Source organism: Hyperolius riggenbachi, chromosome 2, assembly GCF_040937935.1.
Source record: "Hyperolius riggenbachi isolate aHypRig1 chromosome 2, aHypRig1.pri, whole genome shotgun sequence".
Classification (NCBI taxonomy): Eukaryota; Metazoa; Chordata; class Amphibia; order Anura; family Hyperoliidae; genus Hyperolius; species Hyperolius riggenbachi.
The window spans coordinates 495,272,993-495,294,464 of record NC_090647.1 but is presented as its reverse complement, the minus strand read 5'-3'; the positions used below and the strand labels follow the sequence as shown (position 1 = coordinate 495,294,464).

The window sequence follows — 21,472 nt, the reverse complement described above, 5'->3', positions numbered from 1 at the left end:
AGTTTGAAACCATAGGTAAATTGTTATGTCAGTCAAAGAAAGGATCTCACCTGACTAGCTGTCAGCAGGGTCACTCAGATGTCCCAGATGCGAGTATGCAATGGTGGAGGACTGGCCGGGAGGGCTCTCATGGCCTCAGAACACCAAATGCTGCAGACGGGATGTCAGAAGGGGTGGTACAACGGAGATCGTGGACCAATGTCCAACACCAGGGCAGATGGAGCGCAAGTCAGACCATAAAAATTAAGGAAGCCCATGGTGAGCTAAATCACTGCTCATCCTCGAGGTACCCCTGAATCCTGGAAAACCTATCATTTAAAGCCCATAGTGGGCTAGTTTACCTATTCCGGTTGTACAACTCCCAATACATATGGTTAATTAGAAGCAGTGCACTTATATTCTATCAATTTATCATGCTGAAGAGATCTTTAAAGCTTTATAGGAGAAATTAATAGGTATGGGGTCCCTGTTTCACAGTTCTGGTTCACCATGAACTTGCTGGTCAATATGTAACAATGGGTGTTTCAAGTCCTGCCTCATAGAGCCATATTAATCCATGCCAAGCACTGATGAGGACCAACCAGCCTGAAACAGTCCGTATGCATGTTGCATTATTGTGGCTCTGTACAATTAACAAACTGACACATAAATGCATTCCAGCGGTTCTGGAGGTTTGTTCAGCTTTCAGGGACAACAAAGGGATAATCTGTGTATTCAGAAGCAATGCTTTGTGGGAGACATCAAACCTTCTGTTTTAAGAAGGCAAATTTCTGTTTTACAACAGAATAATAAACACTAGGGTGGAAGTCCCTGCCCTTGCAAGCATACAGTCTAGAGGGTAGCGGGTTGGAGACTTTTGGGAAGGAGACACAGGGTTTAGCAGATGAGGCAGTAAATCTCCAATACTAGTCATAGCAAATTATAGGCCTTGCTGAACAGGTGCGTTTTCAGAGTATGTTTGAAGGTTTTCAGGCTCGGACCATGATGGACAGGCTGGGGGGAAAACCAAGAAAACAATACCATGCGCTGGATCTTTTTATACACAGATTGATAGCACCCTGTGCAGGGGAGCCTCACAGTGGTAAATAGAACCAAGCACAAAACAAATGATCCACTGGAGTCTCAAATATCAATCCCTGCACAGGGTGCTATCAATCTGTGTATAAAAAGATCCAGCGCATGGTATTGTTTTCTTGGTTTTGTATGCTTGTTAACCGTGCAGCAGGTTGATTTATCTGTGATTGGTGTGTTTCACACCAGCAAATCCCCTTGGGGCATTGGTTTTAAGTGTTTTTTAATCATTTTTAAGTATCACCTCTCGTTACCACCATGGCATACTCACTTTCGATTGATCTTGATGCTGATATGGTTTCTGCATTTAACCAAAATGACACAGTTGTTTCCGAGAACACTGATGTAAATACTCAATGGAGACGCACTTTCCGCAGTCATAGACGATTAACGTTGAAACTCCTAAGGAGAAAATGGACTGTGGCCACCCTTGAGTCGTATATTGGTAAAAAAGTAATCCCCTGGGGTATTAGGGAAAAGATCAGACCTGCTGGCCACCTTTTAAATTCTCGTTTTCTGCCTAAGTGGAAACAGGAATGTATATCCAGGGGTATTAGAACCATGGAGTTAATGAAAGAGGAGGAGGAATTACAGATGGGGGAGATACAGATTGAAATTGAGGAGAGCCTGTTACAGATGCAGAAATTTGAGGCTCATCCAGAGTTTGAGAAATTTAATATGCAACTTAAAAAGGAAATTGAGTCCACTCAAAGGAAAATTAAGAACGTTAAAAGGGAGAAATTTCTAAAAGATCTAGCAGATTGGAACGAGGGTGTATTCTTCGAATACAAACCTAGTCAACCAAGAACAAGATCGGGGTCTAGAACAGGTGGGTCTGAATCTGAGGGCACGGATGGAGATGGAATACAGTTGGACAAATCGGTAAATTTTTTAGACTCAAGTGGAGAGGACGAAGGAGCAGGGGGAGGAGGGGAGGAAAAAAGAGGAAATACCAGAAAGAAAAGGTCAAGGAAGCAGAAGAGGGCACAGAACGATCCAAAATCGATCTTGAAAAGAAATCAGCCCCCGAGGGAAGCCAAATTACTGAACAAAAGATAGTCGAGGTTGCCAGTATACGATGCAATGAGGAGGTTATGGTCGGTGATAGTCAGAATATTATAAATTTATCCGAGTTCGAAATTAACAATTCTCATAGGTTGTTGTTGAACAGAGGTCTTTCTTTTTGCCCAACTCGCCATGGTGATCACTTTGAGGTGTATAAATATATAAGATTATTCCTTAGGAGGGTTCTGTTCAGGGTGATGTGGGCAAATAAACTAAAAGATAACAGAATAGATAGATCAGAGACTATTGAGACTGAATTGATATTAGCAGACAGGAGAACCCTGATAGATTTGGAGGCTTTGGCAGATCTCACCGGGACTGACCCTGACGGATCGGAAGACCAATCAGTGGCCTTTTCGGATCTGAGACCTAAATCTAAATATTTCCCACCTCTGTCCCTGAATCCCCACTTAAAGACTTTTGCTGAGGCAGTGGAGCGTGACTTGAAGTACATTAATTGGCATCCTCCCTCATCGGACAACTTGTCCCCTGATGAGCATGAAGCACTCATTGATCTGAGACAATCTCAGACAATGGTTGTGAAACCTAGTGACAAAGGGGGCAATGTTGTCCTATGGGGGAAAGATAAATATGTTACCGAGGTACAAAAACAATTAGGTAATGGTGATGTTTATAAAAAGTTGAGTTCTGATCCTTTTCCGGAGATTGTGGAGAAATTGAATGGTCGACTTGATGTGGCATTGAAAGATGGTGTAATTAGTCATGATGAATGAAGATTCATGAAAGTTGATCACTATAAAATTCCGGTGTTGTATCTTTTGCCCAAATTACACAAGAATCCCGAGACTCCTCCAGGCCGTCCAATTGTTTCGGCAGTGGGTGGTCCATTTGAAAAAGTATCGACGTTCTTAGATACGAATTTGAAGAATCTGGTTAATGGATTACCTTCGTACGCACGGGATACGCGACATGTATTATTCTTGATAGATGACTTGCGGATACAACCGACGGATTTACTTGTAGGTATTGATGTAGAGGGATTGTACACCTCAATCCCACATGAGGTGGGATTGGGTGCTGTGGAATTCTTCTTAAGACATGTGGGGGCGTTAAAACCTGGAAGATGTCAGTTCATCATGGATCTCCTGGAAATGGTGCTTACCTTAAATTGTTTTAGGTTTGATGGTGTGTACTACCGCCAGACCAGGGGGACGTCGATGGGCGCGGCGTGCGCTCCGGCCTACGCGTGCCTTCATCTCGGCTTGTGGGAGCGACAGGAAGTGTACGCGAATGTGGGGTTCGGGGCGCATGCCGTGGCCTGGATTCGTTACATTGATGACGTCCTCATGGTCTGGCGGGGTACAGGAGAGGATTTGGAGGTCTTCTTGGACCAACTAAACATGAATGACAGGAACATCGTACTTACGTATACCATTGACGATAAAGAAATCAGTTTCCTGGACTTGTTAATCAGAAAGGACGGTGACAGACTGAGTACTGTTACATATAGAAAGCCAACTGCAGGGAATACTCTGCTCCACGCCTCTAGCTTCCATCCATCCTCACTACTGCAGGGAATACCGGTGGGCCAACTATTGCAAGTTAGGCGGAACTGCAGTGTGGAGGATGAGTATAGGAGGGAGGCCGATGAGATGTGCAGCAGATTTTCCAGACGTGGGTATGGACAGGAGGTTCTGGAGAAGGCAAGGCATCGTAGTGATAATACCCCGAGAGACTCATTGTTGTCTTATGATAAGGAACCGGGGAAATCAGGGAGTGAGAATCTTCGTTTAGTTACACAATACGGTACGCACTGGAACCAACTTAGGAGAGTATTGGCCAAACATTGGCACATTCTGAGGTTAGACCCTAAGATAATAGAGGTGGTTGGGGACTTTCCCAGAATGGCGGCTAAGAGAGTACCCAACCTTCGCGACATGTTGGTACAATCGGAATATCGATCAGTTAGTAGACAATCGACGAGGATGTGGTTGGGTCCCTCTACGCGCCCCATGGGGATGTTCCCATGTGGGAAATGTAGTGTCTGCCACCTGGTTCATCGATCCAACGTGTTTGTTGATGCACGATCGAGACGATCGTACGACGTTCGGGCGTTTATGAACTGTGAGAGCAGATTTGCCATATATATGATCGAGTGCCCTTGTGGCCTGAAATATATCGGGAAGACTACACGTATGATTAAACAGCGAATTCAACAACACGTTGGAAATATTAAAGCAGGTGACGAGACAAGCCCCCTGGGGTTACACTTTAAACTGTATCACGAAAAGAACCCTGACTGTCTGAGATTTAAGGGTATCGTGAAGCTGGAGATTCCTACCAGGGGAGGGGATCTGGACAGAAGATTGTGCCAAATTGAGTCCAGTTGGATTTTCAGATTGGGTACTGTCATACCTGATGGATTGAATTCTGACCTTTTCATTGGCACCCTTTTTACCAACGTAAATATGGATGTGGTGTGTCTGAGGTGGAAGATGTATGGCTGCTTGGTATCCAAATTGTGTTTTATATACCTCCTGGTTAACGTGTTAGGTCCTGTAATGATTCCGGTGTGGAACCTGAAGCTTTGATGCGGAGGAAAAAATAATTATTGTTCCTATGGGGCTCTGAGAATGTATTACATATGAACAGGATGCTAAGGGTGCTCTAAGAATGCCTCTATATGAATGACTCCAATGTGCCTCCGTTTGTGAGAACTGCACGATTTACTGCATTGAATGAGTTAAACTGGAATTCCTCTCTGTGATGCTGCGCTTGCACAAGAGAAGAACCAATCAGCACGAGTGAGGGGAGTGGCTATGCCTCATGGAGGAGGCGCTGAGGGACTTAAAACAACTTGACGGTGCCGCTCACGTGACCGTCTGAAGAAGCCCGGATGTACGGGCGATACTAGTCACGGCAGAGAGGGCAGCGTGATGACGTCATCTCCGTGCACAATCCGGATACTACTCGGAAATTGAGAGGAGCGGTGGCGGCGGCAGGCACGACATAGGAACTGGTTACTTCAGCCTTCTATCGGCGGAACTTAGCTGATGGAGTGATGCAATACGGTGGATGCCCTCTGAGGTGGTGAGAGCCCTCTAGGGCAACGTAGTTCACTAGTTGGAGGTGATGAGAGCCCTCCACATAACGCTGCTGTAACTTTGCCCATGTGCTGAGCTTTGCTGTAATCCAACTAACCACTTGCCTTGCTGCTGCTTGATCTAACACAGAACTGTACAATAAGAGCATATTGCATGCGTGCAGGATGACTTCTGTTGCAATTGATCTCAGCAGAGTTTATTGAAGAGTTATTAATCCGGTTTAACATACCTACAGCACTTTGCCGACCATTTTTCTGTGGATGTCAATTTGATATTTTTCATTGCTCCCGGGAGTTTATGGACTTCATGCAAGAGTGTGTGGTTGATGTGCATGATGGTTGTTTGACACATGCCGGCTGTGTATTTGGCATAGTCATACATCATAGGCTGCTCTTTTTAGTGGGGTTAAAAGGGGAATTGTATACAGTATTTAATAAAGTGATTGATATTTGAGACTCCAGTGGATCATTTTGTTTTGTGACAGGCTGGGGGAGAGAGTTCCAAATGAGAGGGGTATTGCTGAAGAGAAGTCCTGAAAGCTAGAGGACAAGAGGGTCTCCTGGGAGGAGCGAACATTCCAGGTGGTATATTATCTGGAGATTAATTATTATTAGTTTATTATTATTACTTAGTATATATATATATATCTCTATCTTGTCCTGTCCCTCAAAGGAGCTCACAATCTAATCCTATATGTCTATGTCTATATTGTGTAGTGTACACATTGTAGTCTAGCGCCAATTTAGGGGTAAGTCAATTAACGTATCTGTATGTTTTTGGGATGTGAGAGGAAACTGGCGTGCCTGGAGAAAACCCACACAGACACAGGGAGAACATACAAACTCCTTGCAGATAGTTCCCTGGCTAGGATTCGAACCGGAAACCCAGCACTGCAAGGCGAGAGCGCTAATCACTACGCCACCGTGCTGAGGAAGGTGTCAACTTATGTAGAACTTTGTATGCTAAAATGAAGAATTTAAAATGGATCCTATGAATACCGAATAGTATTCTCCCAGAAAATGTCAAGATATCCAGTGAAGCACAATTGAAACTTCAGCAAGCAAAACCTGCAGCACACAAAACACAATTCACAGACAATAGCCCCCAGTAGATTATACATTTTCACACTAATGCTGGGAATACACGGTACGTTTCTGTACCGTGTATCGACCAGCCGATAATATTCAGCTGGCCCGATCAACCCGCTCGACCCCCACCGGCGGACAATGGCAGGGAATCGAGCGCTGATAAGGAAGTGTCAGCGGGGATGGGTGGTAATCGATCAGCGGGGGCGCGGCTGGGGTCCATCCGGCGGCTAATCGGCTGCCGGATCAACCCGTGTATTCCTAGCATAACAGTGCATCCGGAAAGTATTCACAGTGCATCACTTTTCCCACATTTTGTTATGTTACAGCCTTATTCCAAAATGGATTCAATTCATTTTTTTCCTCAGCATTCTACACACAACTCCCCATAATGACAACATGAAAATGTTTTTTGTCTTGCTAAAAGATGAACCCTTGCCCCATTCTGAGATCAAGAGTGCTCTGGAGCAGGTTTTTATCCAGGATGTCTCTGTACATTGCTGCAGTCATCTTTTTCCTTTTATCCTAACTAGTCTTCCAGTTCCTGCCGATGAAAAACATCCCCACAGCATGATGCTGCCACCACCAAGCTTCACTGTAGGGATGGTATTGGCCTGGTGATGAGTGGTGCCTGGTTCTCTTCAAACATGACACCTGGCATTTATACCAAAGAGTTCAATCTTTGTCTAATCAGACCAGAGAATTTTGTTTCTCATGGTCTGAGAGTCCTTCAGGTGCCTTTTGGCAAACTCCAGCGGCCTACCATTTGCCTTTTACTAAGGAGTGGCTTCCGTCTGGCCACTCTATCATACATGCCTGATTGGTGGATTGCTGCAGAGATGGTTGTCCTTCTGGAAGGTTCCTTCCAGAGGACCTTTGGAGCTCTGACAGAGTAACCATTGGGTTCTTGGTCACCTCACTGACAGAGGCTCTTCTCCCTCAATCGCTCAGTTTTGATGGCCGGCAAGCTCTAGAATGAGTCCTGGTGGAACATCTTCCACTTATAAATGATTGAGGCCACTGTGCTCATTGGGACCTTCAAAGCAGCAGACCTTTTTCCTGTAACCTTCCCCAGACGTGTGTCTCCAGACAATCCTGTCTTGGAGGTCTACAGACAATTCCTTTGACTTCATGCTTAGTTTGTGCTCTGACATGAACTATCAACTGTGGGACCTTATATAGACAGGAATGTGCCTTTCCAAATCGTGTCCAATCAACTGAATTTACCACAAGTGGACTGCAATTAAGCTGCAGAAACATCTCACAGATGATCAGGGGAAACAAGGATGCACCTGCGCTCAATTTTGAGCTTCATGACAAAGGCTGTGAATACTTATGTACATACAGTATGCTTTCTCATTTTTATTTTTAATATATTTGCCAAAACCTCAAGTAAACTTTTTTTCACATTGCCATTATGTGGTGGTGTGTGTAGAATTCTCAAAGAAAAAATGAATTGAATCTATTTTAGAATAACACTTTAACATAACAAAATGTAGAAAAAGTGATGTGCTGTGAATACTTTCTGGATGCACTGTATAGTCCATGGCTAGAATGCCATCTTTCAGCTAATTTCTGTCAGTAACTGTTAATGGGTGAGTTCATGTTTGTTTTTCTTTTGGCCATCTGTATATTATTCTCCACCTATCATCATATTATGGTGACTCTGTGCGGTGTCCATAGCTGGGGTCTCAGTTTAGCAGTGACAGATGGATTAACCTGTATCAGCTCTGCTGGGGGCGGGGCTGGGAGTTAATTATCTACTCTGCATTCACTGAGAAGAGATAAGGCCAAAGATAAGATAAACTCAGGCCTGAGGTCCTGCTGCAGTCTTTGAAAGGGTGAAGCTTGCCTGATGACATGCAGTGATGAGATGCTAGCCTGTCATGGTTCCAGTCAGAAGGTGATATGGATGCACAGACAGACTCGTACAGACACATTCAGGGCTCGTTTCCACTATCGCGAATCTGCATGCGTCCAACGCATGCAGATTCGCACATGTAATGCAAGTGAATGGACCTGTTTCCACTGTAGCGTTTGCGTGGTGCGTTTTTATGAGCGGTGAAAAAACGCACAAAAGAGCCAACGAATTCGCCTGCTAGTGGAATGCATGCGAATCGCCGCTAATGTATTTAATAGGGAAATCGCATGCGTTTTTTTACGCGTTATTTTACGCGATTACGCATGCGATTCCGCATGCGATTCCGCATAGGAACCAATGTAAATTAACACAGGCAGTGACATGGTTAAAAACGCACATAGCCTAACCTATGCGAAATCGCATGCGTAATCGCGTAAAATAACGCGTAAAAAAACGCACCTGCATGCGATTTCTTCTGCGGTGGAATCCAGGCGATTCCGCACCGCTACAGTGGAAACGAGCCCTCAAGGATAGTCAACAAGCTAGGATCAAGATTCGACCCCTTGGGTGGCGGTTCGGGGGCCAAAGCTCTACACAGGGGCGTAACTAGAATGTATGTGGCCCCCCCCTACAAAAAGACAGCATAGACCCCCCTGAGTCCATAGTCCTCTCAACCCTCTCCCCTCCCAAGTGCAGCTAGCCTATAAAGAAAAAAAATACTTCCCCATTCACACACACACACACAATACTTCCCCCTCCCACCATGCAGGGTAACACAGGGAGCAGTGTAATACTTACCTTATAGCAAGTAATACTTGCGGGTTTCCTCCACCTTGCTGCTACTGCCATGCACCCAACTGAGCCCTTTCGAGTGCGATCTTTCCTGCATGCCTGATAGATTGTTTCCATCGATTTCGGGCATAAATTGATTGAAATGGCGATCGGCTGGCCACGTTGCGGCATCGATTTTTGGCAGATTCAATCACCAGATTTTGATGCTGTAAATTGATTTATGTGTGGGCACCTTAACCACTTCGCATCCAGACCTAGTTTTCACTTTATGGACCAGAGTGGTTTTGACATTTTAGCTATGCCCCGATTTAACCTCCCTGGCGTTCTGGACAAGCTAGGCTCGTCCAGAGACGCCGGAGGTCACCGCTCAGGCCCCACTGGGCCGATTTGTATACATTTTTTTAAAAAACACGCAGCACTTTGCTTGCTGCGTGTTGTACCTGATCGCTGCCGATCCACCGCCACCCGCCGCGATACAGGGCCCCCCCCCCAGACCCCGTGCGCTGCCTGGCCAATCAGTGCCAGGCAGCGCTGAGGGGTGGATCGGGACTCCCTATGACGTCACGACGTTTGTTGCCATGGCGACGGGGGGAAGCCCTGGAAATCCCGTTCAGAACAGGATTTCCGGACAGGTGATTGCGCCGGCGGCGATCGAAGAACAGGGAGGGACGCCGCAGGGAGGGGGGAATCATGTAGCTAGCGCTAAGCTAGCTACATAATAAATTAAAAAAAAATGTGCAAAAAACGTTCAGAAAATCAAAACGCCAGGCAGGTTAATCACCAGTAACTTTATCTCTACTTATGACACCTACAGTGGGATGCGAAAGTTTGGGCAATCTTGTTAATCATCATGATTTATCTGTATAAATCGTTGGTTGTTAAGATAAAAAAAATGTCAGTTAAATATGTCATATAGGAGACGCACACAGTGATATTTGAGAAGTGAAATTAAGTTTATTGGATTTACAGAAACTGTGCAATAATTGATTAAACAAAATTAGGCAGGTGCATAAATTTGGGCACCACAAAAAAGAAATGAAATCAATATTTAGTAGATCCTCCTTTTGCAGAAAATACATCCTCTAAACGCTTCCTGTAGGTTCCAATGAGAGTCTGGATTCTGGTTGAAGGTATTTTGCACCATTCCTCTTCACAAAACATCTGTAGTTCATTCAGGTTTGATGGCTTCCGAGCATGGACAACTCCACACCACAGATTTTCGATTATATTCAGGTCTGGGGACTGAGATGGCCATTCCAGAACATTTTATACTTTTCACTTTGAAATGAGAAAATATTTTAATGATAAAAATTAGGGAGAAAAGTTTAGTGGGGGAGGTTAATTAATAATTTTATTATGTAGAAAGTGTTGTCTTAAGAGTTGGTCTTAAAGCAGGCGTGGTTAAGCAATATATTTTATTTTAATAGCGTTCACTGCATCCCCATTATAACGTTTTACTCTATAACATTTTCCTATTCGACCCGTGTCTGTTTTTGGCATGTGCGGCGCAGATGCCGCGCCGCCAGTTTGCAGTGTTAAACCGGCCTGAAGGCTTTAGATAATGATAGCTTGCTACAACTTCAAAGAAGTAAATTTAGTATTAAAGTAAACAGTATTAAATTGTTTTTTTAGCGGCAGTAGTTACATTTTAAATAATAATACGGACAGAATATCCAGTAGATATAGATACAGTGTATAATGAGTAATTTCCTGTGAGATATTGGAGAATATTTGCTGACAAACAGAGAAATCAATAGGAGTTTCTCCGATAACAGCCGGGTTTTACAGATAACTTTGTGTTGCGGATAACAAGACACAGGAAACTCTCATTTCGCTTACTTGTCTTCATTAATGTTTATGGCAAAACACCTCAGCTGGCCGGGATGTTTGGGATTTAGGATGAATCCAGGAAGGGCAGGAAATGCTACAGCTTAATTAATGTAACTGTGCAGCTCAGATGACCCCTCCTCCCTGGGAAGAGTCACTTGTAGCACTTGGGATTTTGCTCACTGTAATGGCCCATACTCACGGGCTACTAAAGTGTCCTGTCGCTAGCACACGGGAGCGTGTGCGCGACAGTTCGGCGACAGCCCGTCACCTGGTCCCTCCGCGTACACACGCGGAAGAGGGATTACTGATGCGACGGAAGCTGTCGCCGACGTTCCTCGCCGGAAGCGCCGTGGATTGTCTATTAGTTGCTGTCGCCAATCGCCTGGCGACAGCAGCGACGAGCGACGGTTCGGGGTGCGCGCCTCATACTCACGGGCGACCTGTCGCTGCAACACGCGCGTGCCACGTGGTTGCGGCGACAATTGTAGCCCGTGAGTATGGGCCATAAGGAACGGTTCATGTAGATCACCAAAATAATTGCTTTTATTTTAATACAGCATTTTGGGCTTGATTGATTATTATGTAAATTAACACAGTAGCGGCTGCGATTAAAGTATTGCGGTAGTGCTAATTCACAGGAGCAGGACCACCCGCAGTTAATGGTACGCGCATTGCTAAGGAAGCAATGCGTGTAACTAAGGAATGCACCCTCCTTACATGGCAGTGAGTGCTGCTATGTAAGGCGTGCATAGCGCGCAGTACAGCACAATAAACTGCGCTGCTTTAGCAGCTGAGCTTGATGAAGCAAGCCCATTGTCTCCAAATTGACTCTGTGGGCTAGGTGCACAGTGCTCTGACATGGCATAATGGCTGCTTTGTAACGCAGCTTGCCGCACTGCAACACACCACCTGTTCACAGTGTGGCGGGTCCATTGTAGTATAACGGTGTGTGGCAATGCACTGCATGCAGTGTGTTACCACAAAACGCTCGTGCTAACAGTTACAGTGAAGCATACATTTAATTGAGGCTGGTTTTACATTTGTTTGTTTTTTTGCGGTGCGATGCTCTCATGAATGAGAAAACTGACACACCCAGTACCCATTACGTTCCTCAAAAATACACATAATCAAGCAGCGTTTACCCAAAAATTACACATAATAAAACAGCATTTCCCCCCTTAAAAATACATCAGACAGGATTCCCCTTTTATGTAATGTTTCCTCCCCCCATTAGTGGCCCCTAAATACTCTGGTGCTGGTGGTACACCTGAAAAGAATAACAATTTACTCATCTGACAGAAGACTCCTCTTGGCCTCCAGTGTCGCTCAAGTGATCTTCAGTGCAGCTGCAAAACTCCCACGCTGACAGGCAGAGCAGGGCTACAGGAAAATGGCACCTGAAGCCCTGCACTGAAGACAGAAATACATCTCAGTGCTCGGCTTCAGACGCCATTTTCCCATAGCCCTCTTCTTGCCAGAAACAACTGCCTTAGCCAGAATCAGGTGAGCAGTGACCAGTGAACTGGCATGGTGTCCATTGGACGGCAGAAGCCAGTTCACCACCTGTGGGTGGGGGACAATTCAGCCCGGCATTAGCGGGCCAGATATAATCGCCAAGCGTGCCGTAGTTTGCTCACCCCTGGTCTAGAGGATTCCCCCTCGCACCCCCAGATAGCTTTCCCTGATGGTCTAGTGGTTCTCCCCTCCCACACCTATATTTTTTTCCTGGCACGGTTCCCCCTCGTCCATGCCTTCAACCTCCACGGTGAGGTAAGAATGTTCCTTACTAACACCAACATTGTCCTCTGACACTCACAATTGGGCACCTCTTCCCACCCAGTATAATCAGGGGTCATCCCTGCAGCCAATAATCAGTGGTTCCAGAGTACGTTCCAAGTCCGGAAGAGGACTTTCCATCTGAGTGGAGATTTCTCCATATGCTAAAAACAGTGGTTGCCTAATAGTATCCGTCTTTATAAATAGTATTTGTTGCAGAATAATTTATTCCTTTTTGTGGAAATACTACACTATTGGTGTTCCTGGTCTGTTTCTCTGTCTTTTCTCTATCCAGTCACTGGAGTTCCCCCTGAATCTCGTCAGACCAGACACCCCATACCAATTAAAGATTGAATTTATTCCTTACCTAGTCCATGCAGACAGTATTTTGTGCGCAATACAGACTTCACAAGAACTTGTGTGATACTGGGGCCGCCGCACTAAGGTTAAAAGTATAATAAGACCAACCCTCACCCTGCATTATTACAGGATACTTAATTACAGTATAGCATCTCCTGTGATCTTTATTTCAGTATTCAGTGTTTGACACCACCTAATTAATCATGGCTTCATTCTCAGATATATGCTGCAGTTAGAAAGTATGACGCTGTGGTTTCTCGTATGTTGCAGCCTTAGTTTTCTTTCAACCAGACGTACTCAGTAGCCTGAAAACATAGACCTAGCAGTTTTAGCTAAAGTTCTAATTGGGTCTTTTTTCACTTAACAATTGCTCCTTTAAAATTACCAATATCTCCAGGAATGGTTTTGAGTTAAAGAGTACCTATAGAGAAAAAAGTGCCCCTAGAGAGGGTGCTTACCTCGGGAGGGAGAAGCCTCCGGATCTTAATGAGGCTTCCCTCATTCTCCTTAGCACCCTCGATCCAGCGCTGCCCCCCCTTCCCCCAGATGGTGCAGTAGCTGCTTGCACCGCTGGGTCCCCTGAACAGTGTGCGCCTCAAGCTAGTGCAGTAGCTACCTGCTCTGGCTCTGTTCTGACTACTGCGCAGGCTTAGACGGCTCGCGCCTGCACAGCAGAGCGGACCTGAATGGGCTCTGCTATTTCCACTGAAGCCGGAGCGGCAAGCAGCTACTGCACCTACGCGAGGCTCACACATGTCAATATTGTTGTGGCCGTTGAACTGGAACTGGATCGGGCTGCTGTGAAGGATGTGGGAAGCCTCATGAGAATTCAGAGGCTTCCCCCTTCCGAGGTAAGTATCCCCCAGGGGAAGTTTTTTTCCCTACAGGTTTCCTTTAAATGGGGTCCTGGGTAAGCATTAATGTGGGACCCCTTGCACTCTAGTACTGCACAGACCATACAGTTGTTGGGTCATATGTGCAACACCTACATTGATTGTGTAAGGCAACATAAGTTTTGTATTTATAACATGAGTTACACAAATTACGCAAGATGCGTAATTTGCATAGATCCTGGTAAACTTAACATGTGCTGCTTGCACACATTACGTTTAACGGAGTTTTTTGAATAAAGCCCATGATGAGATAAACGTGTATGTACTCTACATTTCCAGTCCTACTCAGAACTAGCCTGTGATCTTTTTTCCTCATTGGAATATTTCACCATCTCATTCTATCTAGATGACTACAGTCGTCCAGATAGAAACTGCTAAAATCTACGTGTCCAGTCTATGCATCTACGCGTGTTAATACGGTGGGTGCGCACTGCCTGTTCCTGTTGGCATTTACGTGGTGGAAAGTGGTGAAGGGGAACACGTGTTCCCTGAGCCAATTGCAGTGCCTGTAATGAATGGACATGATCCCGATCAGGGGCTATGTCCATTCATAATAACAAAAGTAAAAAAAAAAATATTGAACAATACCCGGTAACCGAGGATAGTGTTTGCAGCACCATCTAGCGTCGAAAAAGTAAAATCACAGCTAGGATACATTTTTTATTAACAATTAATAAAATTAACCTCTTCCAAATTTATTTTCACTTAAGGATTGATTTAAGTACAATGATTTAAGGGTTCTTTTAGGTCATCTACAAAAATCCTGGTGCTTCTGCCTGTGGATGAGCCAGTGAAATTTTCAAGTACAGTTTCATGACAAATTTTTCACCAATTTTGCTTAGCGAGATTTTTGCGAGAACAGCAGCCAATACTTGCCATGCAGCCACGTTAGGCGAGTACCAGGATTTTCCATAAAAACTATTACAAGTACAAGAAAAAACATTAAAAACAGAAGTAAAAATGTTGGTACGATCCTTCAATCGCTTTTAACCCTTAACCTCCTGAGCGGTATGGACGAGCTCAGCTCGTCCATCACCGCCGGAGGCTGCCGCTCAGGCCCTGCTGGGCCGATTTTCTTCAAATAAAAAGCAGCACACGCAGCCGGCACTTTGCCAGCCGCGTGTGCTGCCTGATCGCCGCCGCTCTGCGGCGATCCGCCGCGAGCAGCGGCGAAAGAGGGTCCCCCCAGCCGCCCGAGCCCTGCGCAGCCGGACCAATCAGTTCCGGCCAGCGCTAAGGGCTGGAGCGGAGGCGGCTGACGTCAGGACGTCGGCTGACGTCCATGACGTCACTCCGCTCGTCGCCATGGCGACGAGGAAAGCCAAACAAGGAAGGCTGCTCATTGCGGCCTTCCGTGTTACTTCTGGCCGCCGGAGGCGATCGGAAGAACGCCTCCGGAGCGCCCTCTAGTGGGCTTTCATGCAGCCAACTTTCAGTTGGCTGCATGAAATAGTTTTTCTTTAATTAAAAAAAACCCTCCCGCAGCCTCCCTGGCGATCTCAATAGAACGCCGGGGAGGTTAATAGCGATCAAAAGATTGCTAGCTAGCTTTTAAATGAAATGTATCCTTACCCATCAGTATTGCATCTGTATCAGTATTGAATCTACAGTGGAGGAAATAATTATTTGACCCCTCACTGATTTTGTTAGTTTGTCCAATGACAAAGAAATGAAAAGTCTCAGAACAGTTTCATTTCAATGGTAGGTTTACTTTAACAGTGGCAGATAGCACATCAAAAGGAAAATCGAAAAAAATAACCTTAAATAAAAGATAGCAACTGATTTGCATTTCATTGAGTGAAATAAGTTTTTGAACCCCTACCAACCATTAAGAGTTCTGGCTCCCACAGAGTGGTTAGACACTTCTACTCAATTAGTCACCCTCATTAAGGACACCTGTCTTAACTAGTCACCTGTATAAAAGACACCTGTCCACAGAATCAATCAATCAAGCAGACTCCAAACTCTCCAACATGGGAAAGACCAAAGAGCTGTCCAAGGATGTCAGAGACAAAATTGTAGACCTGCACAAGGCTGGAATGGGCTACAAAACCATTAGCAAGAAGCTGGGAGAGAAGGTGACAACTGTTGGTGCGATTGTTCTAAAATGGAAGGAGCACAAAATGACCATCAATCGACCTCGCTCTGGGGCTCCACGCAAGATCTCACCTCGTGGGGTGTCAATGGTTCTGAGAAAGGTGAAAAAGCATCCTAGAACTACACGGGAGGAGTTAGTGAATGACCTCAAATTAGCAGGGACCACAGTCACCAAGAAAACCATTGGAAACACATTACACCGCAATGGATTAAAATCCTGCAGGGCTCGCAAGGTCCCCCTGCTCAAGAAGACACATGTGCAGGCCCGTCTGAAGTTTGCCAATGAACACCTGAATGATTCTGTGAGTGACTGGGAGAAGGTGCTGTGGTCTGATGAGACCAAAATAGAGCTCTTTGGCATTAACTCAACTCGCTGTGTTTGGGGGAAGAAAAATGCTGCCTATGACCCCCAAAACACCGTCCCCACCGTCAAGCATGGGGGTGAAAACATTTTGCTTTGGGGGTGTTTTTCTGCTAAGGGCACAGGACAACTTAATCGCATTAACGGGAAAATGGACGGAGCCATGTATCGTGAAATCCTGAACAACAACCTCCTTCCCTCTGCCAGGAAACTGAAAATGGATCGTGGATGGGTGTTCCAGCACGACAATGACCCAAAACATACAGCAAAGACAACAAAGGAGTGGCTCAAGAAGAAGCACATTAAGGTCATGGAGTGGCCTAGTCAGTCTCCGGACCTTAATCCAATAGAAAACCTATGGAGGGAGCTCAAGCTCAGAGTTGCACAGAGACAGCCTCGAAACCTTAGGGATTTAGAGATGATCTGCAAAGAGGAGTGGACCAACATTTCTCCTAAAATGTGTGCAAACTTGGTCATCAATTACAAGAAACGTTTGACCTCTGTGCTTGCAAACAAGGGTTTTTCCACTAAATATTAAGTCTTTTATTGTTAGAGGGTTCAAAAACTTATTTCACTCAATGAAATGCAAATCAGTTGCTATCTTTTATTTAAGGCTATTTTTTCGATTTTCCTTTTGATGTGCTATCTGCCACTGTTAAAATAAACCTACCATTGAAATGATACTGTTCGGAGACTTTTCATTTCTTTGTCATTGGACAAACTTACAAAATCAGTGAGGGGTCAAATAATTATTTCCTCCACTGTATATGATGTGTGCCACACACTAGGAACAGATTTCCAATAGATTTCAGAATGAATCTATTGGAAATCGATCTAAATTCACTATTGGACCATTACGCTGTGAATACACGGAGCGATCCGGTGGCTCGATTAGCCGCCGGATCGACTCCCGCCGCATCCCCGCTCGACCCCGCGGCCGCCCGGATCGATTCCTGCTCGCCCCCTGCGGGCGCTTCCTTATCTTCTGCTCGATTCCGCGCTATTGTCCGCCCGTGGGGATCGACCGTGGAATCGATCCGCGCGGGTATCGGACAGGTTGGAAATTATTATCTGGGAGCATCAGCGGCTCGATACACGGTACAGAAACGTACCGTGTATCCCCAGCATTAGACTTAGATTTTCTATCCTGTCAGATAGATCAAATCGATCGATCGATTCCATAGAATCGATGGATCGATCGATAGCTGAAGTTGACCATTGTATGTGCCCCTTAACACTGGTAATAAGGTAGCCACATACAATGTATTCAAAAGATTTGATCTTACAGCAATTCAATAAAAAGGATTGGTTGTACAGAAAAATCAAAAGATTTTTTTTTAGATTCTTATTCAATAGAATTTCCAGTTTTACCAATATAAGTAAATTGTGTAGCTGATTTTTCTGATTAATTTTTATGAGAATTGAATATTGTTTGATAGATCTCAATTTTGATTTATAGACCAAAGCTATTTTTTTTATTTTTTTTCTCAGTCATTTTTTTCATAATTTGGGAAACACGTGTATGATATATTGGTCAGATTTTTTAAATCTTACAATCAGAAATAATGATTGTAATTCTCCAATTGAAAAGAAATACAGACAGTCCCCTTCTTACAAACAACTTGAGTTGCAATGTTTCTGAGATACAAAGTTGTCCTCACATACAAAATATAAAATTCCTTCCGTAGTGTATTCTGCATGGTCTTGTGCTCCCATCATTTTGTTTCTTTCCTATGATTGCCTCGTACTTGAATTACTGGTCCTACCTAACCAGCCCCAAATCGCATGATCATGTGTCTTGTACGGTTTTACTTGTATTACTTTGTCCTGTGTTATGTAACTTTGTTACGTTTCATCTGCCATCCTTTGTACCATTGTATGTATTTTTGTCTGCATAATATATTGTTGCTTTATAAATACAATAAATAATAATAACTTGTTTCAGTGGCCACAGTTCTGCATGCATACAATTTGTTTTTAGTTAAAGAGGAACTGTAGTGAAAATAACATAATTAATACAATTATTTTTTTTACAATATTCATTTATTGACTATTTAGTCAGTGTTTGCCCATTGTAAAATCTTTCCTTTCCCTGATTTATATTCTGACATTTATCACTGGTGGTGGCCTCTTTAATTCTGCCAGGTGACCTGTACGGAATGTTTGTTACTGAGAGTTCTATGCACAGAGGGAGATATTGCTTGCTTGGCAGTTGGAAACAGCTGTTATTTCCCACAATGCAATGAGGTTCACACACAGCAAACTGTCAGGACCATGATCATGACATCACACTGTGGGAGGGGTTTCACCACAATATCAGCCATACAGAGCAGCCCTACTTATGATCTATTTGAGAAAAGGTAAAGATTTCTTGGGGAAAAGGTGGTATCAGCTACTGATTGGAATAAAGTTCTGTCCTCTGTAAAGGTAGAGCTCTGCTTTATTCTGTGGCCAGCAGTGCTGCAGAGGTCTTCGTGTGTTGATCTAGTGACAAAGTGTGATGTATCAGCTAATGACAGCTGCCTCTCCTCATTCTAGGGGTCTAGTGTAATGAGAAGAGAGCACTTTCTACACACTCCTGGAGGAGGGATCTCCTCCCCCTTTTACCTGAGTGCTTGTTTGCTTTAGGTAAGAGCTGGGTGCAGGCGGTGAGATAAAGGAGCAGGGAAGTCTATGGAGCTGGCAGAGCGCAGCAAGCTGAGATCCCAGCCAGAGCTCTCCACCACTATGGATGCTGCACACTATAGATTGAAGGCCACTCTGACTCACCTGTGCTCCAGTAACAGCACTGATCCCAGGCATGCTGGCCACGCAGACAGGTATGTGGCTCAGTTTAGGTCATTTGTCTGTTTTGCAGCATTATAAAGCTTTGTTCATGGTGTTTGTAGTCAGAGTTGTGTCATGTTCAGCCGAGGCAAGAGAACGCAGCTCAGAGTCTCCGAATCCTTTTGGGGCTGGTGATGACAACCTCTTGTTTTGCTTCTGAACTGCATTTCTGAAGCATAATTCAATGCAGTACTTGAAACCTTAATGCTGTCTTAGGGAGCGGTATAGGGGGCTTGTTCATGCGGCGGTCTGCTATGATGTATGGTTGAACTGTGGTTAGGTTGCATTGTGGTTTTCTGAGCAGTTTGCTCTATTAGGGTTGGTTCAGACGGGCTTCTGCGGGACGGCTGGTCAATGCTAAACGCCTTTTTGCTGTGGCATCCCATTTTCAGCCCTTGGGGTCACATAAACGCCAAATGCAGGCGCTGCTGGACACCACATCTGGAATATGGAATTCAGTTCTGGGCACCACATTACAGGAAAGATATTGCAATTTTATGCTGGATACACACCATGAGTTTCCGCGTCGAATGCGTCCGTCGATACGCGTCGATTCGATTATTTCCGAACATTTCCGAACGAATTTCAATGATTTTTAGGTCGATTGCCATGTAAAGTATGGCAAATCGACCTAACGATCCATCGAAGCTTGAATCGGACATGTTCGGAAATAATCGAATCGATGCGTATCGACGGACGCATCGAACACGGAAACGCACGGTGTGTATCCAGCATTAGAGGGGATCTAATTAACATGTATAAATACATCAGAGGGCAATATAAAAGCTTGGCAGATGAGCTTTTTGTCCTTAGGCTTTTACGTAGGACAATTGATAATGCATAAGTGGCAAATATTATTTCAGCTTCCCTATATAAATTACGTTTTTAAGTTTTATTAAAATGTTACAAAATACATGGTTTTAATAAAAAAAAATCTATAAAAATCAATGTATGATAACATTGCCATCTGACCGAGAATTGGCAGTTCCATTTGAAAAGGGGAGCATGACACAACTTTTTTTTTTTATTTCCTTAAATATAGTTCCTCACACCTGTGATGGATGGTACTTCCCTGGCTCATATAGGTATGAATAATGCTGGTTTCATACTGGCAGATATGTTAAGCCGCATCTACTCGAGTAGATGCGGCCGCGATGCTCCTTATCAATCGAGCCGATAAGATCCGACAGGACGAATCTCCGCACCGCCGATTCCCTGCTCGCTCCCGGCGAGGGGACAATGGCAGGGAATCGAGCGTAAGATAAGCGGCGCCGGCGGGGACGAGCGGGGAATCGAATGCGGGGACGCGGCGGGCACGCGGAAGAGGCGATCCGGCGGCTAATCGAGCCGCCGGATCGCCGCAATGTCTATTAGTGTAGACGGGGCTTTAGACTGACAGAAGTCATTGGGTGCTGAAGAGCAATGATGTGAGGACTTTAAAAGGAACCTGAGGTGTGAGACCTATGGAAGCTGCCATATTTATTTCCTTTTAAAGGAAATGTCCGAGCTAGAAAAAAAAATTACATCTACTTACCAGGGCCTACCTCTGACATGTCCCTCGCCGCAGCTCCGGTATCCCGGGATCTCCTCCGTTAGCGATAGCGACCTCGCCAGGTCGGGATCTTCTGCGCCTGCATGAGAGTCTGCATGTCAATCACGTCCATGTGGTCTGGAGTGTACTGCACAAGTCTAAAATGACTAACATTCTAATACAGTGGAAACTATAGCGACAGTACACAAACCTGTATTCAGGACTTACCAGAATCCTCCTCTCTGTTTGTGCTATTGGCTTAGGACTTACCTAGATGTTTGCCTGTTCCTAGAAGCAAATTTTACAGCATATCACTGGCCCACTCATAACACACTGGTGAAACATTGGTGGGTATGCTGGAACATCCCATTGATCTAATGATGTCCTATTGATCTATAAGGTGATCTAATAAAAGTCTGCCAGGTCAATCTGCCTGTGTGTGGGCAGTATAAGGGTTTGTTTGGCTTAACGTTTGTGTGTGGGTAATATAAGGGTTTGGCTTAACGTGTGTGTATGTGGGCAGTATAAGGGTTTGTTTGGCTTAACATAATGAGACCGTTCTAGTGTAAGGGCCACTTACACGCAGATTGCATGAAGAATGGATGCAGAAAAACTGACTCCAATTAATGCCTATGGGAAAATCTACCTCAGAAAAATCGTGTTTAGTGGAAACAGGCCCATAAACATTCATTGGTTTCAGTTTCTCTGCATCCAGTCTGCATCTAATCTGAGTGTAGTGGAAACAGGCCCTGGCTCTTTTCACACTATGGGCTTGATTCACTAAGACAAATAGCATGCCTTATCCAAGTTAACATGCCTTATCAGAGATAACACGCCTTATCAAAGTTAACACACCTTA

The 21,472-nt window shown here is 44.7% G+C and overlaps 1 protein-coding gene across 6 annotated transcripts in view; it reads left to right on the top strand.

Annotated features, from left to right (window-relative positions):
- Positions 1–21,472, top strand: part of RIPPLY3 (ripply transcriptional repressor 3) — a 37,718-nt gene that overhangs the window by 2,089 nt on the left and 14,157 nt on the right. For 2 of the 6 annotated variants that reach the window (XM_068266051.1, XM_068266050.1), the window contains exon 3: positions 5,686–5,782. The exons of 3 other annotated variants lie outside the window; for them this stretch is intronic. Coding sequence is in view for 1 of the 3 variants with exons in the window: in XM_068266047.1 (XP_068122148.1) it covers positions 18,984–19,075 (92 nt within the window). In the remaining 2 variants the exon portion in view is untranslated. Of the gene's footprint in view, positions 1–5,685; positions 5,783–18,941; positions 19,076–21,472 lie in introns of those variants that run through there. One more of the 6 variants, XM_068266047.1, reaches the window with a different exon arrangement.